The sequence below is a fragment of the Melanaphis sacchari genome, unplaced genomic scaffold, assembly GCF_002803265.2.
Source record: "Melanaphis sacchari strain LSU unplaced genomic scaffold, SCAv2.0 Contig25_pilon_pilon, whole genome shotgun sequence".
NCBI lineage: Eukaryota > Metazoa > Arthropoda > Insecta > Hemiptera > Aphididae > Melanaphis > Melanaphis sacchari.
The window spans coordinates 1,146,049-1,160,560 of NW_020271133.1; the positions used below are offsets into that span (position 1 = coordinate 1,146,049).

A 14,512-nucleotide genomic window follows, 5' to 3' on the forward strand; every position below is an offset into this window, starting at 1 on the left:
TAAAAAAATTGCATTTTTAACATAGATCAATTACGTATTTAATAGTTATTAAAATAAAATGAATTGTTATGTTATGTTATGTTTTGTTTTATACATATAGGTGATGCGAGTAATGCCAGTGTCGGTAGTGGTGATGGTACGGGAGAAGATGACGATGATCCCAGTGGTGGAAAAAAGAACCAAAAGAAAAGAGGTATATTCCCAAAAGTGGCTACAAATATACTTCGAGCGTGGTTATTTCAGCATCTAACGGTAAGCTAATTTATTTCAATCGTTAAACTTATTATATTATCCCACAATTTTCTTGTATGCGTTTCAAGAAAAATATTTTAAAAGTACTACATTATTTACTAAAAATACTTGGTTATCTATTGTCTACTTATTTTAATGATTATTGTTTATTATACGAATTTACATAACTGTATCGTACTTAGAACTTGTATGCAAGTAAACATTTTCCATGGGTTTGGTTTTGTTTTCATCACAGTGATTTATAACGTATAATATTTTGAAACAAATAAACTGTATTATTATTACCTACAAAATAATAACTATTTTCAACGCACGTTTTCGAAATTATGTCAGTTAATAACCTTTAATTGGCAAATGTACAAACTAATGCGTAAGAACGTATATTACGTATACGATATTATGTGGTGTATAAATATTTAATGTAACAGTATAATGTCTATTGTCTTGCATCCGATTTAAATGTATGTACGTTTAAAACTGTCATTGTATTATAAAATGCTGATTTTAAACGCAAGGAACATTCACTGTGTTGTTAAAATTCCAGTATTAAGTTCTATAGGACACGTGTTGTTTCAGTAGAATTGTCGTTGTTTGGAATTCTTTGTTTTATTATGGTATGCGAGAGAATTTCTGAAATTTAATTTTGTTCTCTAAGGGAGAATAAACTATCAGTGTAATTTATCCATTTGGATACGGATGTTTGTCGCAGAAAGTTTCCTCCAGTAAAACAAGTCGGTACCAAGACCTAATTAAAAACGCCCGAGTTGTGTATAACTGGTGGCAGTGACGTACCTACCCTCCTTCGTGCACTGTAGCTCCAGCCGCGTTCGGTATACTTGTCGTAAAAAGGGGTAATTAAAGGGCCCTACTGTGCAAAAGGTAAATTTTCGTTTAAAATTAAATTTTGCATAACAATTAGCCGTTCCTATTGCCACCACCGCCGCCACCGCTGCTATGACGCTTTCGTGGAGTACCAGGTGCTTGGAATGTATTCACGTCCTTCATCTTGTTCTGAGGGGTGGAGCAAAAACTCTGTCGAGCTTTTCTCTTGGTATTAAATTTCATTTTATACCAACTCAAGGGAAATTATTAAACCTTTATGCTTTTTTATATTTCTTCCATTTCGGTTGGTAAATGATAATTATTAACGATGGAGTGAGATCAACGAGAGAAAAGGAAAGAGAATCAACGTGAAACTAAAAACCGAGATTTCCGTGGCAATTACGTAACAATAATATTATACTTATTCTTATTTTAGTATAAAACTTTTTGTTGTTCAAGATTAGCTTACATTTTTAACATTACAGAAATATACACTTTTAGGTTTGCGGTTTTTCATAGTATTCACATTTAATATTTTTTGTTATCAATTTATAAAAGTTTACGCGTTATTTTTCTATTTAAAATAGACTTACTTAGAATTAAACAGATTTCTTGAAAACACAAAAATATTGAATTAATTTTAATGTATTACTTTTGTTAAAATAATCTCTTGTAATTTAAGTAAATATATAAATGTAATTTTATCGAATTCACGCGTAATGGATAACCATATTTTATTAGACCGTTGCTGTGTTGAATTCGTTGTTTTTTTATTATATTTCGTTGAATTACAATTTAGTATATGAAACTAAAAAGTTAATTTTTATATGATACATTAAATTTTTACAATTTTGATACTCGACTGTGTTTTCTTTCACTCTTTATACACAATTAAAAAAAACTATGTTTAATTTATGCGCGGATGTTATGTATACACTTTTGTATATTTATGCATACACACATAAATGCATATACTAACGTATGTATATGGCGAGAACGGTATATAGAAAGAGATAGAGAACTAGCGATCGAGGATATGGTTGTGGGGTTCAAATGGACATTTGGAATTAGTTATATTTTTATCCTTCTTTCCTCATATATACTCGTATATGTATGTACCCACCCCTTTTTTTCCCGTACCGGTCGGCACCATTCCCCGTTGCCGTTGGTAACACTGGGTATGGGACGCACCAGCGATGCTTGCCCCCTTAAGCCTGATCGTAATAATTAAAATTCCTCGTTGTCCCGGCAACCAACATACCTCTCTTTCTCTCACCATATCTCTCTTTCCAACATCACCACCATTCCACCTCACTTAGAAATATATATATATAAATATACATATATATATATATACATATACATATGTAGTTATTATTTGTATATACGATTTACCGCCATTACTTTTGTTTGTAGTCGCTTTTATGTCTAGTAAAACCGCTTCATGTCGCGTTCGTCGACGAACGCGCGCGCCGCGTGTAAAATAAATAATAATATGAATTACATTTCGGTACTAACGTTGGCTGGTTTGTATATATATATATATATATACATATATATATGGTGGACATGTCGAAAAACACGTCGACAACATATATTTTGATGGGAACGACATGAATGAACGCGGTTAATAGAATCGTCTGGACTTGTCTAATGAGTTCTCCTCCTTCACGCTGAGCGGCGTGCTGCAGTGTCTGAAAGTATCGGAGACTGATTGAATAACCGACAGAGTTAAGTGGTCTATATTGAACATCAACAGTTATAACGAAACAAAAATTCTGAATTTTTTTTTATTCTTCGACTTCTTGTTCTTAGTGTGTTTTTTTTTTTTTTTTGCTCTCTGGCGATACTAGAACTTTTTCCTACGGTTTTTAAGATCGTTGTTACCATTATTATTTGCACCTAGACTTTATTTTATTATGCAGGCACCTATTGAGTTCATTATTTATTACGATTTAATGTTTCGTTATTAGGTACCTACATGGTTCACAATGTATTTGTGCGTTATATTATACGAACGTGTGTAAAATTACATTTCGGATTTTGTACAAAACGTCTAGCATATAATATAATAAATAATATTTAGTAGGTACAATAAACGATTTGTGACGTAAAACAAACGCAATTTTTTTTTTTCATTCTTATGTGAGCTGCATCTTTGGCGAGTAGTGACTATCATATTATAAACGCTGATAGGTGCATCCCAATATTACGCTTAGGGCCGTTTAATTACGAGAATTAAATACATGTCAGTCGTAGTGCATACGTGTATCATCGTTACATTGTTTTAACGCGTGTACAAGTGCGTTTGTCCATCATCCATTGTTAGCGTCTTTCATTTTTATAAATTAAATGAAATTGGACCCCCCAGACGGATATTATTGTCATTACTCTAATTCACGTCTCTCCGTATCAATTGCGTTAGCTAGATCCGAGCGAGATGTGAGACGGTATAATATGTAAACATAATTTATTAATGGTAGGTGGTCCTTTAGTGGCAATTAAATCTATTGAAACTGTATGTTTCGTTCATTATTGACATTACACATTAAAGAAGTACAATATATAGAATTATGTATAAGTATGTGTGTGTGCGATTAAATAGTATGTTGTATTGTATGAATAAAATGTGACGATCGAAAAACTTCTCGCGTGTTTTTTTAATTACGCATTCGCATTAAACAATAATTTGTTATTGAAACATTTATTTTTTTTTAATATTCTCCAAACACATTTTGTTTAGTTTCTTCGTTTATATTTTATTTTCAATCGCTTTTTTAACCACTGTTCATGAAATTTATTATGTTTTATTTGCATATCCCATTTATACACCTACTCTTTTACGAGCATGTTTTGCTGGGGGACTTATTATCTTTTATGAGTAAAGATTTACCAGACAACATAAAATAAATAAACGAATAAAATAATCATAATTCGTGTACATATAATGATGACTAATTTAATAAAATTTGTACTTACTGCTTTCTATTGATTTCTTCTTTCAAACAATATAAAAAAGTAAATATATTATTCACGCGTATAATATTTACCACATATAATTATGTTAACGATTATAAAATAATATTAATGATATACCATAATAATAAATAACAACAGTAATTTATTATTATTATCATCATCAAACACATTCATAACGTATTTCGTATAAATTCATTACGTGTGTGTAGTATTTAATATAATAATATACGTGTGTGGTGATTGGTAATTCAGTTTTTTTATGTGTCATAAAATATTACGGGTTACATCGATTATGGTTCCAATGCTTAATTTTATAACTAACTAGCCGTGTTATGCAAATTTGATCTAATGATAAATTACGGTTTATCGATGTAATACGTGTGACCAGCGGTGGAGTTGTGATCAAAAACAGATAATTTCCGACATCATTGCTAATTGGTTAAAAGCGTGTTTGCGCATACTAATGTGTCCGTATACGTGCGTATATATAGACAATTAGTGTATATGTCTATATGATACACATTCACTAAAGTATTATTTTTGGTTAAAATCTTACGAATATCTGCATCATATTATTTTTGTACAGTATAATATTATATCGCAAACGTTGACCATCGTCTTGTATTTCAATGTATTTTTGTACACATATATTATATAGGTACACGATGATAGGAAATTAAATTTTCTTTATTGCAATGGAATATTTCAGTTTAGGATTTGACATTTTTTTCATTAAGTTCTAACCTCATCTAAGTGTATGTAATTAAATTATATTTTTAATTTATCAATTTATATTTCGAACAAACGTTTTGAATACCCACTCGGGATGTATATTAGTTTCGTTAAACGAACAAAATTCACATTTAAATATGCTCTGGATGTGTATATATTTATATTCTATGTATAATGTTTATATATATATATCTGTATGTATTTGGATAAATATATATATCTCTGTTGTATATATATACACGCTTTTATCCACGCACATTCAATCTCGCTATTGAGGGTGGAGATAAAGAGAGGGGGTAACTTTAAAAAGAGCAGGGTAGTGATAGAGTGAAAGGGGAAAGAGGAAAGTAATTTATGGGTTTACATCAGTTGTTGGCTGCCAAGATTAATGGCTCACAGTTTCTCCACTCCTGGTCTTAAAGTTTTCCTTTTTTTCAGAGCTTTTTTTTATTCTTTTTCCGAACCATTTTCGCTGCTGCCCCCGACGAATTGTCGGCGTCCAATGCACTTGGGTTGAATTGAAATTCCTATCGAACCTTTCAATCCCCTTTTTGCTGGACAAATTTAACGGCTATACGCCTATACTTTCCGTATACTCATTCCAATTTTCAATATACTCTATTTCTTTCTTTAGCAACGTTCCCTTTGCTTCGCTATGTTCCTTTCCCATTCACCGCACACGTTATTCGAAAACTGTTTTAACCACGGTTATAGCGTCGGCGTCATTCAACCGCTTCACCGCTTCAGTGTTTTACGTTTTGGCTAAAATTGTTTTATTTGTACTGTAATCATTTATTTCCAATACTTTACAGTAATACAGTTATATTTTTCATTTTTTCTTTCGTGAAAGTTGAAATAAATTGTTAGTTGTTGATTTTGTTTCAAATTTTAATTATCTATATTAACTATGAACACATTTTCTACATGTATGTATTATAGCAGATAAAATACAACTAAAAATAAAACATCAATATCAAAAACTATGAATATTTTTTGTACAAAATTAATGGTAAAATGAAAACGTTGGAAGAAATAGTTTAATCATCAGTGATATCATTATTAGTAGTCTCATGAGTCATGAAAGTGGACGAAATTCACATTTATTACCGATGTTCATCATAACTCATAAGTAATTGTATCCATTTTATTATTATTCATTTTTATATACCATGGTCATTTGTTTAGGGTTTTTACAATGCATTAGGTTTTGACTGTGACATCTTCGGATTGGTTAATAGTATTATAAGGTTTTTTATTTGATGTGTAAACCTATTCTTTATCGATAAATTTTTATTACATTGCATATTATTCAGGTATGCGCTGATTTTCTACTTGAAATAAAATCAAAGATGACCATTGTTTAAGCTTTGTTTCCAGTTTGCTGTTGACACTATTCTAATTGGCTATTGTAGGACGTTTTCCGTTGGGATTGTTTTTAACAATGGCGTGGTAACCACATTTTATTGTGATAACTCGTTATAACGTGTATTAAACATATATGTTTAAGAATACAATGACCTTTCTTGAAATTACTTACTTCGGTATCACTTAAATCAATAAATTAACCACCTCGTTTTCTTTTATACAATTACATTTATATACATCAATAAAATTATAATTATCAACCTTTAATGAAAAATAGTTATTAGGTTAAGTAAATAGACTAGTGGTAGTGGATTTAAACAAGAAAAAAACTTCTTGATTTTTATTTGTTCCGGAAATTATATCGGAATATATCTTAAAAACACATTACAGCACACACGTATTTAAGTGTTTTTCCTTGCCCATATTATGAAGAGTTTTTCCTGATTTTATTTCGTTTCGAGAGCAGTTAGTACATATTTCGCTTATGATCATTTTTTAATCACTTGAGTGTAATAAGTATCATAATCGTTTGAAAAGTATTTAGTATCGACTAATGATGATATTTTTACATCAAATTATTACGTACAACATTCTTATAATCTTCTAAAAAAATGTTAATGTTTCATTTTTAATTATAAAGTAAACTTTTTTTATATAGTTTTTAGTTTTTGAAGTAGTATGAAATAATATACATCAAATTTCTATGGTTAATGTATTAATATAACATAATAAGTATCCGTAGTGTAATATAAGTATCCATTACAATATTCCTATACGTTTAAAACCATAAATATTTATGAATGATTTTGTACTGAATATGATTGCATTTTAATAAGCATACTATACATATGACTAGACTAAATATTATAATAATAAAATATACCTGCCTACGTAATTATATATAAATATGTCTTATATTATTATAGGTATGCCTATAAATGGGAGTTAACGTTTGATTAGCCATCTAATTTCTGTTTATTTAAAGACGTATCATTATACACTTACATAACTAGTGCGTGTTTATGCCGAGTCTATCACATTGAAGTGCATATAACGGGAAAGCTTGCTAACCCCGTCAAGATTTACGACCAGATGCAATATTAGTTTTATAGCGTCATAAATTTAACTGGACAGAGAAGGGAAAAAACAAAGTACCGAGGGTTTTTCTCTTTATCGCGTTCACGCGTTAGGACACTAGAATTACAGTACCTGTTTTCACACGTTTCATTTATATATATATATATCTATATATATATTTAATAATAAAGGTACTTGCCACCTATATTTTCTGGATTGTTGTATACAATGAAAAATTGTATTTTATTACGAACAGCACGTTTGTAATGTTAATTGGTTTCCCGCAATATAAAAATAATTTCAGTTTCATTAAGAATCGTATATATTTTAATTTATACAGTATATACCTATTAGTTATAAACTAAATAATTTTAATTATGGTTTACTTATTGTTATATGATAAATGTATACAAATTAATGATCTATAACCCTGTAATACTATTGAAAATACGTAAAGTAAAATCAAAAAAGTTTCTACATATAATAACAATTCCCTAATCGTTGTCTTTATAGTAGTCGTAGATTCGATGTTAAAACAGGGGTTGAATTTTATGGCGTATACATCCGCCTTGGATGGATTTTTCCGTATAGTCTGTATTGCATCTTGATGGGATTTTTACGATCCCAGCTTTTACCTTGATGTAATAACCCGTGTTTTGATCGGTGAGTTCCTGTTACACGGTCGTAACGACAATAAATTTACCAGATAAATAAAAAGTAATGGGTGAATAATCATTGTTTACCTTTTAAATTGATAGTACGTTACTGCCGTCGTAACATAATATAATCGAATCATGTTTTATATATTTTTATACCTAAAGGAAATCCGTACACGTCTATAATAATAATAATGTTATTATTATACAAATCTTTTTCCCTCTCGTGTGCTGTGTAAAAACTCTATATACATTCATTTAGATTAAACCCGATATGGTATAATAATAAAAGGCATGCATGTAAAGCACGCGAAAACGGGTTTCGTCCGATTTGTGCGTTAACTCCGGAATTATTATAACATGCGAAATGGTGATGAGGTGCGCATAATATGCGTATATATAGGAGATAGCAATCCGGAGAGGGGTGCGGAAATTGCTTAGGAAAACTGCCTCGACAAGGGCGATTCTATGAATATGTGAATGACTCAACGACGCATCAATGCGGCCGCTAAGAGTCGTCCCTCTAAACTGCCTTCTAGCAGCAACATCACTATACTATTACATTGTAGTAAAAAAAACCTTTTTTCCATTTCTGTGTCGCTTATCCGGAAAGGAAATAGTCACCACGACTCCCCGAAGACCCTTTTCTTTTCCGCCGACCCCTTGTCGTTGTTTGTTATATTGGCTGAACGAAGAACGAAATAGCCCATCTACAACGCGCGTTGCGGTTTATACTCCTCAGGAAATCCTCGTGTGTTATAGTTGTTAAAGGAAATGACTTCTATCCTATCATAAAATATTTTTGCCCTTCTCATCGTTTAAATTTCTAAAAGCTATAATACATACGTTTCTTTAAATGACATCTATTTACGACGTGTATATTATATAGTAAAGTCAGTGTATAATTTAAGAGATTAAGTTTTAATTATTTAAATAATATTATTATTATTATTATCATAATAATTATAATAATAAAAATTCTGATGATTCAATCACATTTAAGCACGGTGGTTTTATGCACGCAATCAACCTGTTCTTTTCAACTTTGCCAAGCGATGGGTTCCCGCGGGTATACAACGGAAAATGTTTATCTCAGTGCTTTCACTGTCATGTTGTCTCTCTCAATTTCTCTGTTTCTCTTTCGCTCTCTCTATCTCACTTTGGTTTAAAGGGTCATGCAAGTGGCATTCGTAATAGGTCCTAAAACGGCGGGGGGATACACACCCCCGGGGGCCCCTAGAGGCTTCAATCGGGCTCCATTAAACATTCAGCGACCGTCGTGGATATTTGGGATTCAGTTAAAAATGGAACTACGTGCTCACAGGCCTATTTTTCGGAGTTTAATCTTCGTGCTTTATCAGCGGTTTCAAATGCACACTATTCTCCCCTTCTGTTTTTATTTTGGTAAATGACCCTCGGAATTAAATTTAGATGCACGCTTGTCGTATCAGTGTTTAAACAACAGTTCGGTGCAGGTTAAATTCGTATTAAAATATTATTGATGTATCGCTAGTTATTTATCCACCCGTATATAATATTGGATTAAATAAATAATTTTATATCAAAATCTAATTAATAGCAAATATTCTTAACTGTTTGGTTGAACTTATTGCAGTTTAATTACATAAATATTACCTTAATATTTAAGATTTTGAAATCTTATTTTTATACTGTTATATTACATTTATATAATTATCTATATCATGATAAAATAAATTCAAAAATGTATATATGTTTTTTTTTTAGTAATAAATTATTATTTGAATGTTCTGTTAAACTAATTTATTAACATCTACCAAGTGACAGTGCAAAATAACTACACGTTTCGAATAACTCTAAATCCATAATATTATATTACTTGTGTGCGTTGTGTTGGAAATATTGGTACCTTGTATGTTATTATCGATCGAATATTTGAATCACAGATTTGAGTTTTTGAGTTACACTATTATATATAGAGCTGTCGCACTGTAAAATATTCGTGCACATTCTTCCATCTATTTTTATACTCTTGTATATATATTTTCTTACCAATAGGGAAATATGTGAAAAGAGGAGAACCAATATTCCCATCGGTCTGTATAGGCAATGCTTTAATGCTTTTATTGCTTTTACAACGAGCTAAGGGGATAAAAAACCTCTTTCTCGATCGTTATTGGTCTCGTCTACCGACAAAAAGAGGGTATACATCACCTTATGAAAATGATAGAAAATTCATTCCTGGCATAATATCATATTGTGATTTTATTGCGGAATACCTACCTTCTATATGTGAACGTACGCCCTTTATGATACATAAAATATAATAACATCATACGAGTTTTATTTAGTAATTCAATATATCAATATCTAAATAAAAATTTGCTTGCACCAAAATCACTCACCGTAGTAGTGTAGACATAATAATAATAATAGTAATAACAATAATAAAATATTAATAATTGTCTCAACGGAATTGACTGCGTGCGATCTCGTTATACATTTTTGTTCTAAAAATAATTCACTCATAACTGTACACGCGTTACGTTTGATATATTGGATGTCACGTGCCGTTTGGGCGTTAATGGTTCTGTATACCATGGGATACGCCTACAAAGTCGAGAATAATTCTCGCGAACATCGATATGACGATGCAACGGAAATGGCAACGCTATACATTTTACAAAGAGGCGTTGATATTACTGATTTTTCCCTTCCTATTATTGTACGTGATGTTTTCAAGAATAATGGAGATGTCGTATAGAGCACGCGACCTCGACAACGCATCATTATACAACAAATAACATATCCTCTACCTCGAAGTCACTTGTCAAAAGTGGGCGGCTTAAAACGCCTCCGGATCCAATTGCAAACAGTTTTTTTCTTTATATATATAATTTGGTTCGAAACGTCATCGTGTCTGAGCTTATTTAAACACAGTTATAATACTATTATATTTTATACAAAAAAAAAAAAAAGGTTTGACGTATCATTAAATAATTACCATTGAACTCCACAAGTATAATAATATTAACTATATCGTTTTTAAAGAAATCGCACGCAAACACAAACCGATTTTTTAAACAGTTTAGGCTAACTGTACATGGATATAATGTAGACATAGGTACAGCGTTGAAATGTGTTCTGTGTATGGGTATATGTCAGATGTTTTTATAGAAAGGATTTCATTATATATACCGTTATCGAATAACTTAATATTTTTTTTTCCAGCATCCTTACCCATCAGAAGATCAGAAAAAACAACTTGCTCAAGACACCGGTCTGACTATACTTCAAGTCAACAATTGGTAAGTCGACATTATCTTTTCGATCGCTGTTAATATATATTAATGTGGCATACTTCAAAAACCATTACGATACAATTTGTGTTTTGTTTTTATAACTTGATTTCGACGTCGTCTCATCATTGTCTATTTTACGCGCATACACGTGTGTGTATTATATATTATATTATATTACGTTACACACAGATAAGCCTGATGTTCTCGCGTGCGCGTTTATGTGTATGTGTGTCTGTGTGTGTGTGTGTGTCCTTAATGGTTTTAAAACGCCAATCCACCATCAACCTGTAATTACGAAAGACCCTCTAATCTGAGTATGTATTAACAAAACGCTGAATCATCATTCACTTAAGAAAAAAAAAAGAACAACTGCTCTTCTATTCCAATTCTCTTGTCCGTACTATACATATTATCTAAAGCTATGCCTAAGAGTATCAAAACGTACATAAACGCGTATATAGAGTTTAGTCATTTCGGACGCATACCTTTCACGTATTTTATATTCGACACCATAACAAAAGAAACGCAGACGTTTTACCCTGCACTGGTTACATTATAATAATATATTTTACGTAGGTACCTACCTACAGAGAGAGAGAGAGAGGTTTAATAACCACTGTAAAATGCATATATTATTATGAAAATGTGTACTTGCAGTGTACCACCGCGGCTGGTACGAGTGGATATAATGATTGCAACTCTGTTTATTGTGATGGGCTTTCACTGCAATGAGTACGAGTTACGAGCATGTGTTGTATCAAAAACCATTAACCTAATGACATAATTCTTTTGGAAATAATACTCCGTATCGTTAATTTTGATATACATATTTATCAATATTGTACATCGGAATAATATTTTTATTTTATTTTATAATGATAAACGGGTTAGGGCCTTTTTGGAATTTTACAAATTATACACAATTCTATGATTACAATAACATACATAATAAAAATAAAAATAAATTACATATATGGTTATAGGTATATTAAGACATTAAAAATAGTTTTCACGAAAACCGCAATAATACTCAATAGTTATCGTTTTCTACGTTTGTTATTAACGCGCGACGCCGTGAACTCCGATATCACAATAGCGACTTAGCGGTGTAATAGAACATAATATAATATTATTATTTATTATCGGCGCCGATATGCATTTTACATTGTTTCTGCGAATGTCCGGAGAAATAATTTTAATCCCCCGGCTTGGAGTTTCGTCACGGCAACTCAAGGATGATGTAGTTTCCGAAGTTTGGATTCTGGAACTTTCGGGATTATATCCAGTAACCCCGGGAAAACGGGTGCCCGTGTAATGTACGCGCCGCGCCGTGTACGCGCGTATACACCATAAACACCGGTGGCGGGAAGACTGCTCTGCCTGGCGGGGGTTGCGGTGCTCCGGGAGGAGAGGGCGGGCAGCGCTGCGCCGCTGTGCACGGGGTTGCGGGCAAGTGGGTGTGGGTGTACAAAGCGTATATACGCCGGGAGTAGTGTGTATTCGGCGAAATTAGAACGGGTCTGACTGTTATAATTACAAACATTCATCAGAGTGTCGGGACGACCCCCGACGTGAAATTCCGCTGGAACGGACGGAGAGAGCGTGTGTGCACGAGCGAGCGAGTAGTCGAAGGGGACGGGGACGGAGAGCGAGCGATTGCCGCGGCTTTTATGCGCACGCCGGCGGGGGTGCAGCGGGTGGACGGCGCCATGTTGTTTCGGTGGTGCGTGCGCTTTTCTTCGCTTTCGGTTTTCTCCACCTCGCGTTACAGTTACATTTCGTGTGTGTCTACACACACACACACACACACACACATACACACACATACACATGTATAAATATAATATGTGTATTGTACGAGTCGTACTCTACGCATATGTAATATATTCGGGAATGTCGAGTGCGACGAATTTTTACATTTTCACTCGGAATTAACGTTTTTGGTATATATATATACGTATATTGTATACTTAATGGTGAATGCGGTACGCTCTAATCGCTCACTCGCTAACATTTATACATCAACCATGTACCTCGTATAGTTCTATATATATATATATATATTGTCGGTGTGCCCCTCATTATATAAATGGTATACCGTCCGTCGTACCATCATTAGATACACAGTTCGTCCGACCGGTTAAATAACTGAACGATTATTCGTGTTACGAAATCGACTTAACTAAAACCGATTATAACACGTAGATAGATATTATTATGGTGTGATAGGTCTCAGATATAAAGTCTCATCGTTGTATACTATATTTAATGAGATTTTTTTTTTTTCTTGTACAGTCGTTCCGCGTACGACAATCGCATAAATAATATGTATAATTATTGTAGTGAGACTGAAACGGTGATTACAAAAGAATAAAAAAAAAAAAAATACCCAAAATATATCGAGTTCGTTTTACGTTTGGTCGTCGTATACGTATAACATGTGAACGGCCGGCATGTGGTGACCGCTGCAGCGGACACTTGAGCTTAGGTAATTTTTTCACCGCCCGGTCGTAAATCAACGCTCGAGGTACCTAACGTGGACTAAATGTCTCAAACAGCCGATCCGGCAAATTGACTCTTGATTGAGATTTGATGGTGCGCAATAAAACGCGCGCGTGTTCGACGGGAACGCCGTGAAAATCCGAGAGACCCGGACCGTTACAGTAAGACATAAAAATCCAGCAAAGGCCAATAAAACGGCCGCCGGCGCAGTCCTGCAGTGCGGCGGTATGCGGTACGCGTACATGTACTTATATATATATATACACACCACACACGTGTGTATTGAAATAGTCACCGCTGCTCGTATCCAATTTTCGATGTTGAAATTTACGTAAAATATTCAACACTAATTCAAAAGGTCATTTTCCAACGTTTTCATATCTATGGCAGGCACTTGCCCAAAAGTTCGATAAGTTGAAAATATGTATTATTGTACACGCATAATTTTTTTTCTACATAATACTTCTGTTGTATCTATATGATATGTATCGAAATCATTTGTAAGCTTAATATGACTTGCGTTCATACATTTCATCAGAAAAAAGCAATAGTTGGCATTACCTAATAAAGTTAATACAAAATTTAATTATAACAACTTAGATTTTACCAGTTAATTTTAAAAATTATCTATTACGTTAAAATCATGTTCATATTCATACATAACAAATTGTATAGTTAAAGTTAAAATTAATAGTTAGTTATTTTTTATTTAACGACTGTGTATACAAATGTGTGTGTGTGTGTGAAATGTAGATTGTTATAAAATACAAAATACGTATAAATAATAATAATAATAATAATTTAATAATTTAGTTGACACAAATATGCCTAAACTTTTAGTGCTAT

General features: G+C 32.5%; 1 protein-coding gene across 3 annotated transcripts in view; it reads left to right on the forward strand.

The window, feature by feature from the left end:
* The window catches only part of LOC112595137 (homeobox protein homothorax), a 97,927-nt gene that overhangs the window by 60,134 nt on the left and 23,281 nt on the right, over positions 1 to 14,512 (forward strand). For all 3 annotated transcript variants that reach the window (XM_025340230.1, XM_025340232.1, XM_025340233.1), the window contains 2 exons: positions 101 to 252; positions 11,094 to 11,170. In XM_025340230.1, coding sequence (XP_025196015.1) covers positions 101 to 252; positions 11,094 to 11,170 — 229 coding nt within the window. The remainder of the gene's footprint in view (positions 1 to 100; positions 253 to 11,093; positions 11,171 to 14,512) is intronic.